The 22,580-nt window shown below is 46.0% G+C and overlaps 1 protein-coding gene across 1 annotated transcript; it reads right to left on the bottom strand.

The window, feature by feature from the left end:
* Nucleotides 1-3,318: 3,318 nt before the first annotated feature.
* Nucleotides 3,319-21,416, bottom strand: CTTNBP2NL (CTTNBP2 N-terminal like). The gene is made up of 4 exons (XM_082330056.1): nt 21,312-21,416; nt 10,662-10,892; nt 8,197-8,304; nt 3,319-7,385 (listed from the first exon to the last, which is right to left on the bottom strand). Exons 1-4 carry the CDS (start codon nt 21,408-21,410, stop codon nt 5,904-5,906), a joined length of 1,920 nt encoding a protein of 639 aa, XP_082186182.1. The 5' UTR covers nt 21,411-21,416; the 3' UTR covers nt 3,319-5,903.
* Between the last annotated feature and the right edge of the window lie 1,164 nt (nt 21,417-22,580).

The raw sequence follows: 22,580 nt of genomic DNA, 5'->3' as shown, positions 1-22,580 counted from the left end.
CGCAGGCATCGCGGCCGGGACAGCCCGAAGTCAACGCTACAAGGTGAATGCGCAGCAAAGCAAATGCTCTTTTTCCCAGCAGAATTACAGGTTACAGTGTCTGAGGGACACCTACGCTTCCCAAGGGACGCTCCCGGGAGCTGCAGTCACACCATGTCACACCCCGGCCCCTCTCTCGCCACCACCCAACAGAGCCTCACCAGCACCCTGTGTCCCCCAACACCCCACCGCAGGCCCCCCGGCAGGTTTCTCTCCCTGGCAGTGCGGTTCATTGCCCTGCTGTTGCTCCAGGGTTTTGCTCACCCCTGGGCATTTCTCACCGATAACATGCTCTGGAGCAGCGTGGCCGGGCACCACACATGCCTGGGCACCGGGGCTGCTGGCTGCCCCTGCAGCACGAGCTCCCAGCCCTGGGGAGAGGTGTGAGCATGCAGCTGCCCCCAGCATGTATGGGCTGAGCCCAAACAAATCCATCCCTGCTTTGCCAATTAATTTAGCAACCCAAAGCTCCTGATGCTTGGTGGGAGAACTGGACTGGCTTTGCTGAGCTGATTCAGTTACAGTTTCTCTTGGCACTTCTGCGATTATTCTGATAACTGTAGTGCTGATGGGATCAGCTGGTCAGTGATCACCCATTTTCCATGGAGGAAAACTGCCAAGGACAAGGCCGGTAGCGGCGCACAGCAGCTCTCGCAGCCCAGCCAGCGGCACCGCTCCTGGCCGAGCAGCAATGAGCTCTGCCCTCCCTGCCGGCAGCCGCGGCCCTGCCAGCACCTGGCATCGCAGCCGCCCTGCAGCCCGCGGCCCCGGCCCTGCAGGCACTGCTCTCGGGCTCTGGTCCACGCTTTCATCTGTGCTTGCAGGAGCTCGCAGCCGGGGACGGGAGGTGGCACATGAAGCCAGTGCCTTGGCAGGACTCGCAGCCTCCAGCCAGGAGCAGCCCTGGGGAGCCGGGATGTTTTCTTGGGACAGCAGCTGGGTGCCGGAGTCCTCCAGGGCTGACCTCCCGCTGGGGACGGACGGAGCTGGGAGCCAGCTCTTGCCGACAGAGCTGGGAATAGCTGCTGCATCGTGACAACGCGGTAAATCCGCCTCTACCCTGGTGGGACAGCCTGCAACAGGGGATGCCCCGCCATGGGCGATGCCCTGTGGCCATGAGAGATGCCCTTCGATGGGAATGCCCTGCGATGGAGGATGCACTGTGATGGAGGATGCCCTGCGACGGGGATGCTGTGCCATGGGGGGTGCCCTGCGGCCATGGGAGATGCCCTGTGATGGGGGTGTGCCCTGTGATGGAGGATGCCCTCCCATGGGGGGGGTGCCCTGCCATGGGGAGGGGGGTGCCCTGCCATGGGGAGGGGGGTGCCCTGCCATGGGGATGCCCTGCCATGGGGGGGGGTGCCCTGCCATGGCGGGGGGATGCCCTGTGATGGAGGATGCCCTGCCATGGGGGGGGTGCCCTGCCATGGGGATGCCCTGCGATGGAGGATGCCCTGCAGCGGGGCAGGCGCTCCCGTTTCCCCTCCCCGGGCACGGACTCGGACGGGAGCGGCCGCACAGGCAGGAGGGAGCGGGCCCGCTGCCTGCCGCTGCCTGCCGCTGCCTGCCCGCTGCCTGCCCGCTGCCTGCCGGCCGTTCCCGGGCGCAGGTTTCCCTCTAGCGGCCCCGGCGCCGGGCAGCAGCCCCAGGCAGGGGGGAGAAACGGCCACCCGGCTTTTGCCAACGCTCTGTGACCTTCGGCTTGGCACCAAGTTAACGAGGCCCGGCCGCGGGGCACCCCGGGGGTCCCTGTGGGCTGGGGGGCTCGGGGGAGCACCAGGGTGCAGGGGTTGCTTTGCCCGTCGCACCGTGGTTGCAGCCCTCCTGCCTGCAGGAGCGACGGCAGAAAAAACCCACGGCCCCGCTCCTCGGTCCCTGCTCCCCGCACAGCGCCGCGCGCAGCCCCGCGTCCCCGGCACGGCACGGCAGAGCTCGGCTGGATGAGTTTTGGGGGGATGAATAGACGCCTTGTGTTTGAGGAGCTGACTCACTCCCTCCTGCACCGAAGCTGGCTGGGAGCAGGGACACGGGGCCGGGTTCGGCTCATCGCACTATAAACGGGCTTAGGCCTCACCCAGAGCTGGCAGTTGCATCAACGCCCTCGTTCATTGTACACGGCGTGGCGTATCAGAGGGCAAGAGAAACGTAGTACGGTGGTGTTTATAAAAGGGGGTGTAGGCATTCCAGAATTGGGCAAGGACCTTCCACCTCTGCTGCTATAAAAAGCAAGCAGGGCCGTAGGGGAGACACGCACCCGTTGCGACTCCCGCGCGGGCAGGGCTCCTCAGCTTGGCGGCAGCGGAGAAGGTGGCTACGGGAAGGGAGCGGCGCTCGTTCGGCGCCGGCTGCGCCGAAGCAGGTACCATCACTGGCACGGCGCTCCTCCGAAATGTCATCAAGCCCGAAGAGATGAACAAAGAGCTTCTTCCCAGGTTGTTGCAAAACCTGTTCAACTGAGCCGATGTAAAGATAAGAAAATCAGGTCACTATTGAGGTGGATATTAGGGTCACAAAGCCGCTGTGGACTCTTCCCCGCGGTTGGGCTGGGAGGCACGTGGAAGAGCCCCCAGCTCTCCAGGGAAGCAGCCCACTGGTTCCTTGCATGGACCCGCTGCATCCCGGGAAAGGGGACTCCTGTAGCCAGTGCCTTTACCCGGCTGGGACGCTCTCAGCTGGATCCTGCGACGCACCTGAGCCGCGCTCCTCCGTGATACGGCTGAGGGGATTTCCATGAGAAACTCTCTACCCTGCGTGAAAAAAATCAGCAGGGGACTGGCGCACACATCTAATTCCCCCCAAACCCCAAAGTGTTTATTAGTATAACACCCCCAAAGTATTATCGAGGTTAATAACATAACCCTGTGGCAAAGAGGTACTCCAGGAAAATTGTTTTTACTTAAACTACTTACATTTTACTAAAAATGCCTAAAAGCCAGAGCTGTCCGGAGCCCGCTGCGCCGTGGCACCTCCCGAGCCACGGCACCACGGGTTTCAGCCGGGGCAGATGGACGAGCAGCACAGCCCAGCCTGCAGCCACGACTGCGCGTTAGCTATCGTACTCCAACGAAATTTGCTTTCTTCTGACGTTTCAGAGCACAGATCGAAGCTTCAGCGTCCACGCGAACGCGGACGCCCAGCTCTCACCACCTGGCCGGTTCCCTGCTAGGCAGCCTCGGGCCACAGGCAGTCCTGACTCCAAACATTTTCTTAAGCAATTTGCACATCTTAAAAATAAAATCCTTTATTGATAATATGAATGTTTAACATGTTTAATGCCATCAGCTATAAAAATGATTAAAGACTTCAGCTTGGTACATTTGGCTTTCCAAATTTACAAGTGTTAATGAATTAGTACTAGTGTATACGTTTTGCACTTCATTATACTCCATTAGCCAGTGACAAACTCTGCAACAACGTCTGCTTATAACAGATGTGAGTTATAGAAGAAATATTTAGTTGCTTCCACACAGAATCTACATCAACAGTTAAATACTAACTCTAAATGTCTTACTGAATTAGTTGGATCCATCTTAATATCTTGTGCTTAGTTTCTCTCAGAAGATAGGCTACTAGCAAAAATACATTCCTTTGCATACCCCCTTCCCATTTATATTTTAGAAGAAACTGTACTCAGTGCATTTCCTAATAGACTTCATCATAGTATCTCTCTCTCTATAGAGCTATTGATAAAGAAAGGGGATAATACCATTTAGATTAATGCAAAAGCAAAGAAACACGTTAAAGCAGTGTATACAAAAGCCTCACTTTTGAATCGGAAGCGATACATGGGCCAAAATCCATCTGCCCACCAGTTTTTAGAATTGCTCGCATCAAGAGGAAAAGTCTGCTGTGGATACTTAAAAATTAAAAAAGTAATAAATGTGCTTCCAGAAGAGCCACTGCCCATTTACCTCCAGGCTGCCTCTGTCTCCCCGCTGTTAGTACACAGCCCCATCCACTGGATTAGGAACACGAGCACATAATGCCACGATTTAAAAGGCTACTAAAAGGTCCGTAAAAACCTCTTGTTCTAGGCCAAATACCTGCCACGGCTGCGCGGGAGAGACCAGCAGGGTCACTTCATGCAACAGCCGCTTCAAAGCGGCACAAGAGCTCCGATGTCCCACAAAACGAGACTCGAAGCCAGAAGGAACCCATCGGGCCAGGTACAGTAGTGCATCCTCCCCGCTGCCGCAGGGATCTTCCCTACCATAAAGGTGGATGTATTTCGTCTAATTAAATATTGAAAAATGACAAAGGAGAAAGCCTCTCTGGCAGTGGGAAGCTGTGCTCTGCGTAAACGTGGCACCGCTGCAGAGGGAAATGCTGAACATCAACTGACGCCCAGCAGCAAGTCCAGTTTCTAAATTTAGGATCAGCTCACATACACCACCTGAGATAATTAACTCAGGGTTGTGCTCTCAGCCTCTGCCACAGATCTGTGGTGTTTGTCCTGTATTTCTCACCGCAGTGACTCAGAAAACCAACCGTGCTGTGCCGCTGAACGCCGGGCAGCGCACGCAGCACGTCTGCGGCGAGGACTGCGCTTCCCGCAGCAAACGTTTCTGCGCAGGAATCAGCTGCTTCTCCCCTCTTGGGCCCAAATAATTTTTCACACGCATGATTTGCCTCAAATTTTGGCAATTCCTAAGTGATTTTTTTTTTTTTTTAATCTCAATGAATTCCCACATTTACTTCATATTAGGCAGAACACCAAGAATAAAGATTTTCCTAATACATTTTGTATTTAGTATGTATGTGTGTGAAACTACTTACACATATATACATATTCAGTTACACGGCAGTAATGATTTGGTTCCATATTTGCAGCCAAGGAAAGCAAGCAAGATCCCATAGCTAACTAGTGGGTAAAATCCAGGTCAGTTGGACACAACTGATAGAGATGAGGAACAAAATTATTGCTTTTGTTTATAGTAGAAGATCCCATGTTACTGTTGCAAAAAAAAAAAACCTGTATCATATGGACTAGTGATTTTTTTCAAGTAGTAGCGAGATCTTTGTCAAGTAATAGCAAGATCCTTTTCTCAGAAGTTCTACACACAACAGTAGAATGCTTGAAGAGCTTGAAAATTCAAGGTGACACACCAGAAACCAGAGTTTAGCCATTTAAAGCACACGGGCATCTCTGCAGAATGTGTGACAGGGAAGCAAAAAGAACTACGTGGACAATGAATACTGAGAGAAAAGTAATCTGGATTGTAATGCGGCTGAATTTTACCCCAAGGAACCTAGGTGTGCTTCCTCAGATAGCTAGGAGCTCTGTCCTCCAGGACACAGTGTGGCTGGCTGCGTCAGTCTGGTGGTCACCTTACAGAATCTGTAGCACATTTGCTAACTTATTTTAGCAAATGGAAAGAATTAAAAAGAAAAACAGTGTTGGTTTCAACATTCAGGACTCACAGAAGAATTTGTTTCTGCAGCTAGATGGTCCCCCTCCTCACCTTTGTCAGAGAATCACATTCATATTGCAGGCTTAGTTCAGGCACTTTTTATAAAATGTTCATCTGGAGTAAAAAGTCTGCAAAAGTTATTTCTGCATAATTTAAAAGTAGCATTTCAGTCCCATTAGAGTTTGATAGTTAGGTCCCATGTGATTATGGTTCTTGTTATCTCTAATGATTTGACTGTTGCCATGAGACGTTTTGAGGCTACTGTATAGCTGTAGTTAAGGTTTCTTCATAAACAAAAATATTTTCCTACCTATTAAAAAAGAAAAAAAATATACTAAATGCTTTATACAGACAGAATCTGCTACTATGGAAATAAATAACATGGAGTGGAAAAACAGTGTCTTAGCTCTAGGACGCTAAGCCATGGAATGTCACATTCACATTTTCTGGAGACTAGCTGCTGGTTGGCAGGAGTATCTCAATGTCTTTGCCATTTGCCACTACAGAATTGTTAGAGCAGCTACTTGCCACGTCCATGGGGGCACCCAGAGAGGACGCCTGGGAAGAGGTTTTGGTTAGAGGAGTGGGAGCAGCAGGTGACTGAGCGAGGCCGGGTTTCTTTGGAGGAATGGGTGGAGGGTTCCCTCTTTCTGCTCTAGGAATGGTTGGTGACTTAATTCCAGGAGACAACGGGCTTAGTGGACTGGAAACCTTGCCAGGGCTTGGAGAGTGACCAGATTCGTTTTTGGGGCTCACAGCATTTGCCAAATTTCGATAGTCCGTGCCAAAAGGTGAGCTGTTAGGGGAGACAGGTTTAATAGGTCCCTGCTGGCTGGTAAACCTGGAAAGGACCTGAGTGACCGTATTGCGGGCCAACTGCTTGGCGGCAGAGTTATCTGCTAGAGTAGGAGACAAATCCCGTGACGGTGGGCTCTGCAAACCGCTTGACTGATGGTCCTGTTCAGCTTGAGACTGAAACTTGTGCCGAGCTGCGTGGAAACGTTGATTGATCCCAACCTGGTAGGATGACTGGTAACCAGGGCTGCTTGCTGAAGCTCCCACTAAGCGTTTAGTCAGAACTGGTGAGGAGCAGGGAGAAGGTGTTAGAGAGGAGGCAGCTGTGCTGCTGGGAGACAGGGAGACCCCACCAGAAGGGAGCTGGGACATCGGATGCACCGGTGACTCTGTTCTTACAGGAGAGCTTCCATTCTCCACTGCGTTTTCTGAGGCTGCACCAGCAGATTTCTCCTTGTGAACTTGGTTCTCTGCTGCGCTTGTCTGCAGTAGCTCACCACCCGTCTGCATGTCTGTATCACAATGACCATTGGATTTTGCATAGGAATGAGTAGGTGTAGTAGGGCTGGGAAACACGGTGTGTACAGCTTTGCTTGTGCTGGCAGGATTTGCTCGGTCGGCCTGCAGACACTCCGTCTGGCAAGACACAGACTTCACTGTGGGACCGTCAGTTGCGACACCTCTGGACATCACCGAGGGGCTTGGCTGCAAGGACTCGGCAGGACTGTGCTCCTGGCAAGAAGCCTCCAGCTCTTTCAGGGCTTTCTTCAGACATTCCACCTCTTCTTTGAGTGCTTTTGTACGGTTTTCTTCTCTGTTCAGCTTGGCTTTCAGCTGTTCTCTTTCAATGTCAAACTCTGAGAGCTGCTTTTCTACTTGTGCTTCCATCTGTAAACCCCGCTTCCTCTTGGATGCCAGCTCCTCTTCCAGTTTACTCACCTTACTCTTCTCTTTTTCCAATTTCAAGCTCAATTCTGCTGTCTTCTGCCCCTCTTCAGCTGCTTTGGCAGTGGCTTTCTTGCACTCCACTACAAGCATGGAAGACAGCTGCTTGTGGCGTGCCCTTTCCTCCTCCAACTGGCTTGACAGCTTCTTCTGCTCTTTTTCAAACTTTTTCACTTGGGATTTTTCAAACTCCAACTGGAAGACAAGAACAAAAAAGACTGTAAGGGAACCACAAAACCTCCTGAAAGTAAATGAAGTATAATGCCCCAAAAGGGGATGGGGTTTCTATGTACCTTGGAGAAATTACACGGTAAAAGACGGCAATGGCTAAGAAAGAGGTTCTTGCCCCAGGTATCTGCAAGACAGTCTTGTAGGACTCAGGCTGCACGTAGTAAGAATTGTAACTTACTAGTAGTTTTATCATGTGTGAAATTCAGTTGACCTTTAGTGAGATATACACCCAGTCTGCCATGCACTGAGGGAACAGGAGATCTGGAGCAAAGCTACCTTCCACCTCATTTACTACTTTGTTGGTTTGCCTTTTAAAGGCATTTAGACTTTAAAATGCTGATGCGTTATGTATGTTTAATAAAGTCTACAGCGCTTGAGTAACAGAAAACAGTAGCTTAAATATTTATCATCATCTCTGAATAACGCCCCCAGGAGATCTTTCATGACTTATTCTGAATTTTGAGTACTAGAGAGCCCCTATCATTTCTAAGTGCAGCCCTGTTCTTGAGAACTTCTCAGATTTCAGGCTGAAGTAAGATTTCAAAGCATTTGATTGCCTATTAACAGCTTTTAGCACTGCTCAGCTACCAAAACACCCAGAAAAATTAAGGCTGTTTTTCATATCCAAATGATAAAAGCTAGGAGCGCCTTACAGAGGAGGGAGGTCCCTACCACTCTTTCAACACGAAGGCGCAATTAAACATCACTACCGAGTTCACCGCCCAGGAGCCTGGGGTTTCCGTGGGTTGGGTAATTACCAGCTACCGAAGCATACCTGCTGGGTGAGCCGCTCCCGCTCCTTCTCCAGCATGTAGGTGACATCATCCCCCTCCGCCGTGTCCTGGGCGTGCCGCTGCCTCTCTTCCTCCAGGTCCAGGATCACCTGCCAAACAAACATCGGTCACTTCGATGCCCAGGCACACTTACAAGCTGGCGTAACGCAAGGAGAGATCAACGCCTGCGCACGCGGTCCAAAGCCAAACGACACGGGAGAGCAACCACTGCAGCCTCAGACATCTGACTCCAACTCAAAATCACATAAAAGCAGCTTTTGGACAAGTTACAGTACTACGTTATTATTTGCTATAGTCGAGTCAGTTCGTGAAAGAAGTCGGGGAAACCTCGCACTTCATTTTATTATTAAATAGCTGAACTGCATGCTTTTTCTCCAGACTGCAGAATAGTCTCGAGAAGTTCGCGTTATCCGTCCTTGGTTTTATGGTGCCCTCATCAGAATTTCCTGGCAGGACCAGTAATATAAACCCCAGCAGGAGCGGAGGCACTGCCCCGGAGATCGCGCGTCCCGGAGACACGGGGCACTAACAATTACAAGACGATGATCTTTGCTATGGTTTCAGCAGTAATTCGCATAAAGGCTTCTTCCCCAGTTTCTTACAGGGGATTTAAGGACTGCAGTGCAAAGTTTATTTTAAAGAACATTAATTTGTTCTTCCACTTAAGAACAAGATGAGCTCTTGAAATGAAACTGCTTGCCATAAGGACCCAGTTAAGGAGCTCCTTCAGCTTTAACACTGAATTACATGAATAATTGAAATTCTATTAACTCAACAAAAAAGCCAGAATACAAACTTCCCAAGAGACTCTGCCGTATCTCACCACCAAACCTCTAGGCTCTCCCAACACATGCTCACCATGAATTTAGAAGCTCCTTAGTCTTTCTGAAATTTAAGCTTCCAAACAATGCTTAAATATCTTTAAGTACACAAGGAACTTTTTTACAGGAGACAGGAAGGATAGAATGAGAAGGGGAAAAAACATCCGATTGTAACAGCACGAATTAGCTGGATACTTGGCTGAGAGTGAAACGCACAGCCTTGCTGTTACTGCCAGCGACTCAGAGGGCAAACCAAAAGCTGAAGATACCTGCAGCTGCCCAGCCCAAGCGTAGTGTCTGTGATGTAGAAGTCAGGCTGGCTGGTTGCTTATGTCACAGTAAGGCTTCTGCACCAGAAACGCCTCAGATTATTCACAGACCAAAAGAAACTTGCTCTATCTTATCCTCATCGAAACAGACTACAGGAAAATAAACTTTAACCCACGTGCAATGAAACAGAGGGTTCAACCTTGAACCTTTTGATTAGAAACGGAACGCAACTACTTGCACTTCAGATCTCTGTACATGATTTACTAAGTCTTAATCAAAGCAAGAGTGACATGCCTGAAAAAAAATACAGGATGGTATTGGCCCAGGCACGGGCACTAGTCAAACGTACACCTAGATCTGACATGGGAAAATAGAGCTTCTAGACACCAGTGTAACGGCACCACCTCACGGCCTGCCACCGACACAAGTAAAGCAAAAATCCCAGCTATTTTTTAAGATGGAAAAGAAGTATGTGAAGAGGTTAAGATACAGTGCTGCAATGCAGGTGACTGCAGGGATGCTCCAGAGAGCTCCTCCCAGTTGCAGATTCCAGCGATGTACTCTTGGGCAATTATGCTCTGCCCTGACTACATAGCAGGGACAAATACTTTAATCATTTTGACTTGTTTAAATTTACTGCAGGACAAAAGAAACATGTAAACATGTTTTTTTTTTTTTTTTAAAAAGCTAACTAGTTACACAAAGAGAATATGTTGCAGCAAGACTCCAAGAAGCAGAGTTGAGTGGACTCTTGCTTTCAGAGTTGCGTGCAGCTTCAGGCACCTCTAGCAAACCATGGTATGCCAGAGGAGCAAACCTCTGCAGAAGTACAGTTTGACACATGGACCAAGCACTTCGTTGGTGTCAATATAAGTTAAAGCTACATATGAAGAATAATAGGTGCTTTATTAAAGAGGCCAAATAGCATGAAAAATAGTTTTGGTCATGCCATACTTTTTTAGGAAAGCACAAAGAGGTGCACTCCCATACGTACCTGGTACCAGCCCTTCAACAACCACTGAGAACAAGTCACAAGCAGAACAGTGATATGTCTGCCGAGAATTCAATCTTCCAGAAATGCTTTCTTACATTTTGGAAAGCACTGTACCTCCCAGCTGTGAATAAGCTAGTTCATTTTTTGTGTCCCCTAACAAAACCATCTTGATACATTTCAAATTTTGGAATTATAATTAATAAGCTTACCAGCTGCATCGTATCAAGTGAGGAGTTTAAACAAAGGTGCAAAGCCCTTTCAGTTACCAAAACTCAAGACGTTTAAGTGTTTTCGCTGAAGTTAACATATTCTAAAAATGCACCTATTAGCTTCTGCACAGCTTATTTGAAGCAAAACTTACCTTTCTGTGCCTGCTTTCCGCAGCAGCTAGTTGGGATAACATTCTTTCCTGCATATTCTTGCAATGTTTCATCACCACTTTCAAAATAGATAACGGATTGGAGCATACTGGTTGCTTTTCACCGTGATTTCCCTCTTTCAGGGTCTCAAAATCTCTCTGCAAAGCCATTAACGGATCGCTGATGTTGTACTTCCCATAGCGTTCTTCAATGAACGTGTCTCTATGCTGGGCCTGCAATACAAAAACAAATTTGCGTTTCAATATACTTAAAATAGAAAACTAGCTAAAGAAGAAAGTAATTTGTAGCTAATATTCCTCTTCCCCAGTTTTCCACCTAGGGATAAAGAGATCTTAACACAGTCTGATTCATATCCTGGTATCTGCTCTAAGAATAAGAGTATTCAGACAGGAAAAAACACAAGTCTCACGTTAAAGGTCCTTGGTTAACAGGCAAGAAAGGGACAGTAATTCAGAAGACAAACCGGTCAAGCGATCTACCCGCTGAACAGCGGTGCAGTCCATGCCACCTGCGGGATCTCCAAAGCCCGCCCGGACCTTGCCATTTCGGATCGGACCAACAGCAAGGGGACAAACACCATGTTTTTCACATACTGGGTGCACAGACCAGTCCTCTGATGGCAGGCTCTGATCAAGTTAAGACTATGAAAAGTTAGGTGTATGGTGAGGACAATAATCCTTCTATCATCAGAAGGGATTTTTAAACTGGTAACATTTAAGGTTTCAGCTACGCTCCCAGCTAATAAAACCCCTCGTTAATACATTTAAAAGAGGCAAAAGTTGATGGTCCCCCACTAATAAAGACAATAAAATCTAAAAGGATCAAGTACAGGCAAGCGAGCCCAGCTCTCGCAGGCGGAACCAGCGCCGCGCAGCTGGATGTCCCCCTGCTTCACAACCGCTCCTGGAAGCCAGCTGCTCGCCAGGGAAGATGCTCGAGTCTTGAAAAGATTTGCAAAAGACGCTTGCATTTCCCCAGCTAGAACACAAGCAAACACACACTATTCACAGGCGGTCTGAAAGGTGTGGGGGGGTTATATAAAGCACGTGCTGGATTAATTTCTCACTGTCCCTCCAGTTGAACAACGTCTTTTAACCAAGTGGCCCCAAACAAACTAGAAACAAAGGAAAGTCTCGCTTAAAAAGACAGCATCTCCACAATATATTCAGTCTACTAACATCCTCATACCACAGCTACCTGCTATCTGTGTCCATGACTTACATTCCACAACCGTGTGAAAGGAAAGAAGCGTAAGTATCAATTCTTGCTCAACGAAAGATTTAATCATTTACTGTTTCAGTGGAGGAGCGGTTGTGTGGCTGTTGCAATTATGTCACCATCAAAGAATTTCATGTTGAGCAATTAAAGAGTTTTATTCTCGCAATAGCCTATAAATCCGTAAATTGTTAATAAAATCCTTAATATTCTCATCCAGACTAAACAAAGTTTAGCTTCTTAAGAAGCAAGATAGGAATGATTAGTTTTCTTTTGGTGATGTGTAAGAATTCAGTAAACTCACATGTACTAGGCTTTACATTTACAACGTTTAGAATCAGCCATTCCAGCTGGAAATCTGTTTGTCAGGATATCAACAGCTTTATCCTACTGAACGACTACTGTGAAGTTCTAAAAAGCAAAACAAAATTTCATAAACACAGAGATATTAAAATATTATCTACATGTTTACCACCACGATAAGAAACCACATGAAAACAGATATCCATGCAACAAAAGAGGGAAAACAGACCCAGACTCAGAAGGGCCCTCAGAGCTGAGCTATCTTGGCTCCAAGGAATTTAATCATTGATTTCCACCGAAACGGTTACGGGCAAAATGCTATGCATTTGTGAAAAACCTGTGCCGGCGTTTCATCCCACCGTGCATCACTGGCAGCACAGCCCCATGCACGGCAGAGCTGATGCACCCTGCCAAGAAAGAACACCTTCCAAATCTGAGGTTTAAATTTGATTCTTCTTGATTCATTATAGTCATGGTAACCGGTCCTTACGCGATAATTCATACCTTTACTTTTCTAGAGCGTATAAATGATTATGTACCCTTCTGCACAGGCACGTGAGGCCATAGAGAAAGATGCGGGCTTTCCTCTGCACCGGTTACCTACAACACCTTTCTCCGAAATGCAAGAGCCCCAGTCCCTTTAACCAAAGCGTGCTGTCACCTCTACAGCAGTTTAATTTGAAGCATACCTTAGCGTGTTCGACTAGCAAAGCAGTGTGTGTCCTGCAGAGGAAAGCTATGACACTAGCTGTGCTTTTCTTGACAGAGCACACACTTGACATGTTTTTGCCTCGAGAGACCGCTCCGAACAAATCCTGCCTGCATGCTATCGGGCGTGCTTCTGCTTTCTATGTATGCATCGCTCACATCTGGGCACCCGTACGAGCGTAAACAGAAAGTAAGCCATTCCAAATTAAACACAGTAGCTTTTCAGAGTTGGTGAAGGGCTCTTAGCACAAGCGCCACAAAGCCCCGACTCTGCTGATGCTGTGAAATGGCATTCAGCTGTCGCAGGGCGGAAAACAAGCTATCGGCTTTGAATACAGAGCGAACCCGCGCCAGCCTCCCTGCGCTCGCCTGCAGAAACCCTTTCAGCTAATGAGAACGGCAAACTCTCAACGGCTAACGTACCCATTTCTTAAGGGACTGCTTAAGGACATCTTTTACAAAGGAAAGACTGCGTCTGAGTAAAATGAAAAGACAACTTAGGAGCCCGTATTTATTGGAATGGTTGTTTTCTGATGCCCCAGTAAACTGTACCGAAAACGCAAACACCTCCCTCCAGCGTACCAGAGCAATAGCGATGCTCCGGACACCGCCCCGCACCCGGTTGGTACAGACACACCGACACAGAAAAGCAAACGGCTCTAACTGAGCTTTATGGGTCAGAGGAGCGAGAGATAAACAATAAAGCTTTGCTTTACTCAAACAGCTGACGAGATTTTTCTCATCCTGCTTATAGTCCAAGACGCAACCATGTGATTAGCACAAAAAAAATTAATAAAAGTCAATCTCTGCTCTCAAAGGGAGAAGTGCACGCATTACCTTGACGAGAGGCATAAAAAACCCAAACCAAAATACTTTTCTTTCCATATCTCCTCAATGACCAAACCCAATTAGGGGCATTCGTCCTATGATACTGGTTTGGAGTTGTATTTTAACCCCTGCAGTAAACAAATACAGAGGAACAGCTCACACTCATAAATACCCCTCCCTCTTTATCAGTAACATCCACCAGGAACAGTGGATCCCTTTGATCAGAGCTTAAGATATTGTTCTAACTTTACATTAAAAAAAAGAAGAGGAAGGAAGAGATCAGCCCTGGAAATGGGAGGGCGGCCCTGGATAATGAGCTGCCCCTGGTTTAATGAATCACAGGAAAAACTACAGGCTTTTTTTTTTTTTTCTTCCTTTTTTAAGGGGCAGGGAATCTTCAGTTATTCTGAAAAATTTGTAAAAATGACTCAACCAAAGCTCACTACAAGTGTGCAGGGAATTTTTAAGTGACTCAAGCATGAAAAAGCCTGCAAATACAAACTGGGGTATTCATGCAGCTGGCCTAACTGCTTTGACAGATGAGCTGCTCTTCCCTTAAACCCAACCCACCCCGGTGCCGGTGACTCTACAGCCACACAGGAACGTGGGAGAAACCCTTCAGAGGGACACCAGTGCTTTAACAGTGTGAGCACATGGGGGACATCCGAAAAGTTTACTTCTGGGCAAGTTCTTTCTAATAAAAGCTTAAAGAACTGGGAGTATGGTCGCACTGACCACCTATAACCTCCGATTCCTTGCAAGGACTGAAGGTGCAACCAAAGCCATGTCTTTCCTCTGCTCCTCGCAGCATTGGGCTCTGAACTCTGTTGAATTCAGTGGGGTGGTTTATTTTCTGTCTGGGAAAGAACAAGAAGATCTTCCTTGCGACTTTGAGCAATTAAGTATTTTCCTGAACTAGCATGACAAACAGATGAGACTATCATAACATTAGTAGCTTTCTGAAGTCCAGCTATTCTTCTTTAGTAGCCAGGAGAGCATAAACATTTAATTAAAGTTGTCTAGACTAGGAAAAGTCTTAAACAGGTCATTCTACGCCGACCACATCTAGTTTACAAAAACAAATGCAGCGCTTTGGCATTTGGGCCACCATGCAGTTGGAAACGCACATATGGATTTTCAGGCTGCTGCCCGTGACACCTCTGTGCTACGGGTCCCCCGAGCAGCCACCTCCGTCGCTAAAATAATCGGGACAGCTCTTCTGAAAGTAAGTCACAGCGCAATGACCTACACAGGTTATTTTATACAGGTATTGAACCGTCCCATACACGAGTGACTTCTCCCATGGCTTATGCTCCTCACTGAGGCAACTCTTCAGCTCAACTTCTTCTACTAACACTAGAGGTCACGTATAAACGTCTCCAACAGTTTTGATTTTGTCCTGTCTGACCTGGAATTCAGTCTTAAATACAGGTTTTGTTCAACTTTCAAAACAGAAGCAACTTGATAATGGAAGAGAAATATTCTATTAATGAGCCCCAAAAAATCAACTCGGATCTCAGCATCAACCTATGCAAACACATAAATCCACGGGAAATCAAGCTTCAAGAATAAGGAAATAAGGTTACAAAAACATTGTTAACTTAGGAATGGAAAATTTAATCTGGAAATCCAGAGATGACATACAGACTTCCAACAACATCAATTGCGCTTTGAAAGAAGATGCAATCTTCTGCAATTAGAAGATCATCTAATTTAGGATCTCCACCTGCATCATCTCAAATATGCAGACTGATGAATTTCCTATCAAAACATTCAAACTCCAAAAGCAACTAAACAGACTATTTGGCGATTTTGAGGACTATTAAACTGCCCTCCCCCAACAGGAAAAAAGATAACATTTAAGCTTGGGCTGCTCTTAAAAAAAAGGAAGCAGCTACGCACATTAACTACCCTTAAAAATAAACCTCCTGACAATCAGAAGAATTAGGCATGCGCAGAGAGGGTTCCACTTGAAACTGGCTGGCGTCTAGCTCCAGTTAGGGTAATTGAGCACTGCTAGGCCATTTGAAAAGAGGTAATTCTGGGTTTATGGAGCAGAAGCAATATCTGACACAGCTGAAGAGACGCTTCCTGCGCAGGCAGGCAAAGCAAAGGCTTCACTCTGTTACGGAAAAGCTCCTGTTTCCTCTTGGGGTTTCTCCACTGTTTTGGGATGAATGTTTCCCATAATCTATTTGTGTAATTTTTTTTTTTTTTTTTAATAAAAGATTTCCTTTTACTGAAACCTTGTTTATGAGACAGCATTTTCTCTCTGCCTTCAATAATCTTTACAGCTTGTTTTACTGGAACATCAAACGGGGAATTTCCAAGACTTGTTTCAAGTATTTTTTTGGATACAAAGTAGAATATTACTCTTGCCTGTAATTTTAGAGTTTAGGTTTTAACCCTCAGCACAACACAAACACGCTGTTAATTAACTGTAGCTACTGCGTATGCAGTTCTCCAGCAATAATTTGCACAGAAGTTCCTCCTTTATGCTCCAGAGACTGGTATAATCTTTAAATAGCTTCTTACTGCCTTGAACTTCCTTACTAGCATCTCTCCCCAGAGACAGATATTGGGAATAAAGACAAACTGAGGGCACAGCAATCGCTGACAGAGAGGAGGGAAATGGGGGTGGGGACCACTTGCTTTGCACGAAAATAAATGTCAAAATGCTGGAGTGGGATTGCGAGTCTTACTTTAGCTCCAGCTCTGAAGCAATGCCTAGCAGAGGTCCACGCAGCAGAACTTATATTGCTCAAATATGGTATCCGTCTTAATTGCCGTCATTATATCAAGTGAACAAACCAGATAAACGAGAGCTACCCAGATTTGCTCACATAAGACCGGTTATCAGCTTTGAAAAATATAAGAAATTTTCTTGGGAAATGTCAAGCAGAGCAAAACCGCCCATTTCTTTCCCTGGGAACTTTTGGTCTGTGGCACGGACAGTGCCAATCCCAGTATGAGCTTGGCCACGCACAGCTCCCAGCACACTTGCGACGATGGCCTGGGACGGTACTGTGCTGACGAACTGCACTTTGGTCACCATTAAAAGAGGGAGCCTGACAACACCCGGACGGCTGAAATTCAGAGCTGGAGCCATTCCAGCAGGGAAGCCATTCCCACACCTCTTTTCCTCATTCAGGACCTTTCTGGGTACTGAAAAGGTAGAGAGATTCAGTCTTTCAAAAGATACTGGCAAACTGTGCTGCTTCAAGCAAGAAATAAACAAAAAATTCCCCGAACTTGCAAGAAAAGCCGTAAGAAAAGCCTGCATTCCAGCAGGACAGTGCCCATGGGAACGCTGCTAGATCTAAGCTGCTTTACAAGCGATGCAAAAGCCCATTTTGCCGCATCTGTGAAAGATTTACTAGCATCTGCAGTAAGGTTTTATATTACTGAACTTTATTTAAAGAAGGTAGACTTTTAGTTTTTGAAACTGCACTGTAAACTTAATTTCTAAATCCACTGGCAAATGAACACTTAATTTTGCAATGCATTAATACTCTTTATAGAGTGAATCACTGAATTCAGAAGCAACGCAATGAATACCTGGTCCCAGTCATTAACACAAAATAGATGGTTTCTATTCCAGTGTAAATTGCCTAAGGCCTTATTAACATAAAAGAAGAAGCCGGGAAGCTGTTTCCTGTTTTCTGAAAGTAAACAGACCTTCATTTCTAATGTATGGAAAATTCTCATTTAAAGAACAGGGGGCAGGGAACAAAGTGCTCGAACACAGCGATGGAGACCTATTTAAATATTGAATCATTTCCAATTGTGGTGTGCTATTTTAGAAGACCAGCCTGTGGTTCACGCATGCAATCCTTTCTACATGGCAATAAGGACCGAGAACCTAGCCCGTAGTGTTATGCAACTCTCTGACAGTATCTGTTTTTTTGGATGATTTAAATACAATTATAACTACAGGAAAAGGAACACAATAAGAAATGGGACTTAAGGTCTGCTCTGAGGAGAACATTGAGATTTATGTAGTGGACAGGAAGCTACTTTCAGGCAAAAAAAAAAAAAGCTTTTTTTTCAAAGAGGTTTTAAAATAGAGGAAGCAAACTGAAGCACTGGAAAAGAATATTTTGAATACAGTAGATTTGTTCACTTAATCTTTTATACTAGTTTCGTGTGTTTGAATCAAAGTAACATTGCAATTTGAAATGGACGTCAAAAGTCAAGACCAGGTCCACTGCAAAGGCATATGGAGAGATGACGGTCCCCATCACAAACACCCACCACTCAACTAAAAACAACACACAAGGAAAAGAAGTAAACCCCGGAAAAAAAAAAACGTGAAGGAGAAAAGTCAGCAAGGGCAAGTCACGATATGGTAGAGGCATGGATTAGAGGTGACCTAACAACTGCTCTTTATAATATGAATCTGAGCCCCAGACAAATAACCCTGGGAGTTAAGCCCTTTCTCCCACCCTGCAGAGGGGGGATGCTGCCTCCAGGCAGGGTGCAAAGAGATGCCCAGGCAGGACCCAGTAGCATGGAAGAAAGGGTAAAGCTTTGAGAAGGGGAGGTGAAGGAAAGGAAGGAAAGCAAAGGAGCAAATTAAGCAAACTGTCTCTGGAAAGCCAGGCTCAGAAGCTCGATTTTGACACAGTGAGAAACGGGGCCAGTGCCCGCCAACAAGTGGCCTGATATCATGAGGGAGAAGAAAACTATTTTAGGCTTTGTCATCTGCATGCATGGATTCTCTCTGCTAAATGCCAGATGCTAAATGCTTTTCTCTAAGCATGCAGGAATATCAATTATTGTAGGCTGTGCCATCATCAAATTACAAGTTTACAAATTAAGGCACTCTTTTTCTCTGCAAGTGCTTGTTTTTTCCTATAATGTACCAAAGGATCTGCCTCAAACACCTAGAGAGTTCAGAAGCATTTAAATCTGAACTAGAAGTCAAATTAGCCCAGGAGGGGAAATGCATTTTTCTTACTATATGGGAAGTAAATAGGCAGATAAACCTCTGATTTTTAACCACTGACATCTGTGTTTAATGTAACTGCTGGAAAAAGCCACCACCGTTGTTTAAGATCATACGATCCTGTAACAAAGTTCAGGTTCCACTCCGCCTCTTTCCAACATATACGTGCATTTAATATTAAACTCTCACGCCTCCAAGGACATCGGATTGCAGAGGCAGAATACACCGTTCACAGCGCTCGGGGAACACGGGGGCAGCTGCGAGCCCACAGCCAGACGATTCCCCTGCGCGCAGAACAACCAAGGCTGCCACCAGCCCTGGAGGCTTCGACCCCTCTCAGCGCCAGTTACAGCTCCATTTATCCAACGCGTGCAAGTCAGACTAAATACCCTCCGAGTTTCAACCTTTCGTTCGGTCTTAGAAGGCTTTTTCTTCAGGGCAGCATTTTCATATGTATCAAAATGCGAGTAAGCAGATCAGCAAGGTGGGTTTTCCTTTAATTACAGTCACGCACAACAAAATTATTTCAGCCGGTAAAGCACCGTAAAGCTGTAACCACAGTTACTATCAGTAAACAAAAAGATAAGCACAGTAAGGCCAGAGTTTCTCTAACCGTATATTCCAAATAAATGGACAAAACAAAGCTAGGAGTTTTCTGCTTCTGAAACTCTCTCCAGCCACCAGGTTAAGCAGTTACATGGCTTTTTTTTCCTTTCACGTATCGAAAGGGCAACGCAGCTGCTGCCAGCAGGAAGCCGGACTCGAGCTGCGGCATTACCGAAGGCAGCTTTCGGACCCGAGTAACAGCGCGGCTGGGGACCTACAGCATCTCAGCGTTTGCTGCAGGCAGCCCAAGGCAGGGCCGATTCGAAGCTTTTACTGCCCTTTTCCTACTACCTTCAGCTTTCCTCGCGTTCTTAAGACGAAACATTACAGTGTCTCCCTTACAGAAGGGGGAAGAAAAGCACTAACCTTTGATTAACTTGGTATTTTATACTACATAATTATCAAGTATAGGTTACAATTTCATTTAATTTCTCCTCAGTCACGAGTGCTTCACAAATTATGTCAAAGGGTATTCTAACTATATTAATCTCCTCATGCAAGAGGGAACTGCAGGTTAAATTTCAACAGAAAAGGTAATTGCTTTCTGCTATTGGAAGGTACACGTTAAAAAGCCTTTGGAACAGAGCTGCTGCATTCCTTCCCATCGGTCCCTTGTGCTCCCATCACACGCGTCTCACACCGCGATATTAAAGTGAGGCTTGCTTTGGTAACACGTTCTGGCCACACGGAATTAGAAGCCCGATCCCAGGACAGAGGAGAAATTTGCAAGTCTGTTCTGAGAGATGAACCAAGCCTTCCACCCCATCAATGGTCTTGAGAGGGTGACAATATTTCTCCAAAATAAAGACTGTCTAAATGAAAGAACAGTAAACAATAAACACGTAAGTGTCCCGATGTTTTGGAGGAGGATCTCCCTCCGTCCCCCCCCAAAGGTGCTTGTATTTGGAATCGAGCAACAAAGGCTTTTGCTGGAAAACCAAGTCCCCGCAGCTCTCAGGCCTGCAAGCTGCCATTCCGCTTTTGAAATAGCTGAAAGTTTAAACATTATGAGCAGTGACAGGTCAGCTTGAAAAAGCCTTCAATATTCAACCCTGTCGCAACTCATTTCTTCAAAAATTGACCCTTTCCATCATTTATATCACTATTTTTTGCCACCTTACTGAGGCTGAGTGTCAACTAAGCATCCTTCCAAAAGTAGCAGTATTACACGTGGACTACACATTTTTAAAATATTTTCTAGGCTCAACATTCACACCCCAAACTGGCCACATAGTGCCCACGCCACCTGGACAAGGGAAGCGGCAGCGCAGAGCTAACGCCACATACGCTGCCACCACTTTGGCCACGGTTTTGCTGCAGCGTGAGCTATCCCTGCAAGAAGAGGTTCCACTTGCTCCAGCACCACCGCCCCCTGCCTTGCCCATCCCAAGCGCTCACACAACCGCGACGTCAGCAGCACTGACACGGGTTGAAACTAATCTTTTTGATGGGTTAGTTTTAGCTGGTATCCGCTTCACCAGAAGGTTACACTAACGCTTGAGCCAGCAAAGGGGAAGAATAAGTAGCTGAGCACACAGGTCTGCTGCTCTCAGCAGCAGTGCCAGCTTACATTGGCTTAGTACAATACCAAGCCATGGATGCTTTTTTCTTAGTGTGACATTATTCTCACGAAAAGACTAATCTCTGGTCCCTCCTGGTGAGACGAGTTTCTGCTTTAAGAAGCCCCCCTTACTAAAGGGGAACAAAACCAACAAAGGAAGTCTGATAGACCTTTTACATTTCTCATGACAGCAGAAACACTCGGTTCTTTATCGGAAAGGATGAAAGCACATGCATAACACTGTACTTCAACACTGAAATGCTTCTTGCAGCCAGCTTTCAATAAAGAATTCCAAGACATAGAATGATATATAGCATTTATTATCTAATACTACTGATATTAAGATAGCATTCTGAACCAGTAATAAATCTTTGCTTCTGAACTTCACCTTGGATGCCAGCGCTCTGCAGAACCTAGAGTAGTACTGTTGTCATTTTTGTCTCTTATCATGGTACAACATACCTTTAAGGCTTCTATGACAAGATCTCTTGCTTCTAATTCTCCCTCGAGAATGCTAAACAGCGTCAGTAGTTCTGGTTTGCTGAGTTTTTCCAGATTCATCCTGAAAACCTGAAAAATGGAACATAATTTACCACGTATTTCTTTGTACATTAAAATCAGTATTCTAAGCTATGACATATAATCTCCATTTAACTTCAGCTTCCAGTTTTTTTGGACTGCAAATTGCCCAGGGGGAGAAAGGGGAGAATACACAAGACAAACATTTTCTCTTCAACTTCCAAGACCAGTTGTAGAAGATGCATTTTTCACCTTTTCCCAAGGGGTCATGAACATATGCACACCCAGATGGCGTAGGCAGAATGTACGGGCTAACACGACAGTGTAATATTCACCAGGAAGTAGGCAAAGTTAAGAGGAGAGGGAAAAACACGGATATTTAAAAGCCGTACTACTGTAAATTACACATCTGGATCACCCGGCTGCAAACATCACTGAAATGAGACTGAAGAGCTATGATGAATGCGGTCCAAACCGGGCCACCTACACAAACTTAACAGTAAAGTTGACATTTCGGTGCTACGATACGTTTCCTAGGAATGCCATTACGCATTGCTAATGGCACAAGCCCAAACCACTTCATAAAAAAAAAAATCAATGCCACAAAAAAACCCATTTAATTACTATTCTTTCAAACTGTTTCAGTATCACCATCATTTATTAAATAGAATTTTACTGCCCACATAAGAACAAAGATCCATCATCTGAACCTCACATACAAAAAGCTTTTTTTCCCCAGCACCTTTGCTGACACGCTTAACGTTGCCTAGTAATAAGCTTTTTTATTTAACATCATTTTGTTAACAATGGCAATCATTTCACAGACTAAATCCTCGTCTCTGATGCAAATATACCTGTTGATGATGTAGTCTTGTGCTTTGCACAACAACCAAATACACTTTTCTGAGCCACATCCATCTTTCAGCACTCTGTATCAAGCAGAAAATGCTACAGCATGAAGCAGCTACTCAGAGATACCAAACTCCACTTCACGGGCAAGTGATAAAGGGTTAACTTAACCCTTACTAGAGAAACCTATACAGCTAAAACATTCAACTGAACTCTAATTTTTCTGAAGTCACTGCTACTTTACAACTAATTTGCATAGCTGTGCCTTGGAGAATTATGCACCAATGCAAGTTCTGTCTTGTTTATGCCAAAGCAGTTTTCCAGTTGCTGGGAACAGCACGTTCTGCTTACAGAGAGGAGTAG

This window comes from Platalea leucorodia, assembly GCF_965183815.1.
Source record: "Platalea leucorodia genome assembly, chromosome: 19".
NCBI lineage: Eukaryota > Metazoa > Chordata > Aves > Pelecaniformes > Threskiornithidae > Platalea > Platalea leucorodia.
Note: the sequence above shows the minus strand (reverse complement) of the source record. Positions and strands in the feature narration are given on the sequence as shown.

What these genes read in the sequence shown, in the direction of transcription:
- CTTNBP2NL (XM_082330056.1), bottom strand. Translation starts at nt 21,410, where the DNA reads ATGAATCTGGAAAAACTCAGCAAACCAGAACTACTGACGCTGTTTAGC. An exon ending in CGGAAAGCAGGCACAGAAAG is followed by an intron (nt 8,305 to 10,661) that starts GTAAGTTTTGCT and finishes TTTGTTTGGCAG; the next exon opens with GTGATCCTGGACCTGGAGGA. An exon ending in GGGAGCGGCTCACCCAGCAG is followed by an intron (nt 7,386 to 8,196) that starts GTATGCTTCGGT and finishes CTTGTCTTCCAG; the next exon opens with TTGGAGTTTGAAAAATCCCA.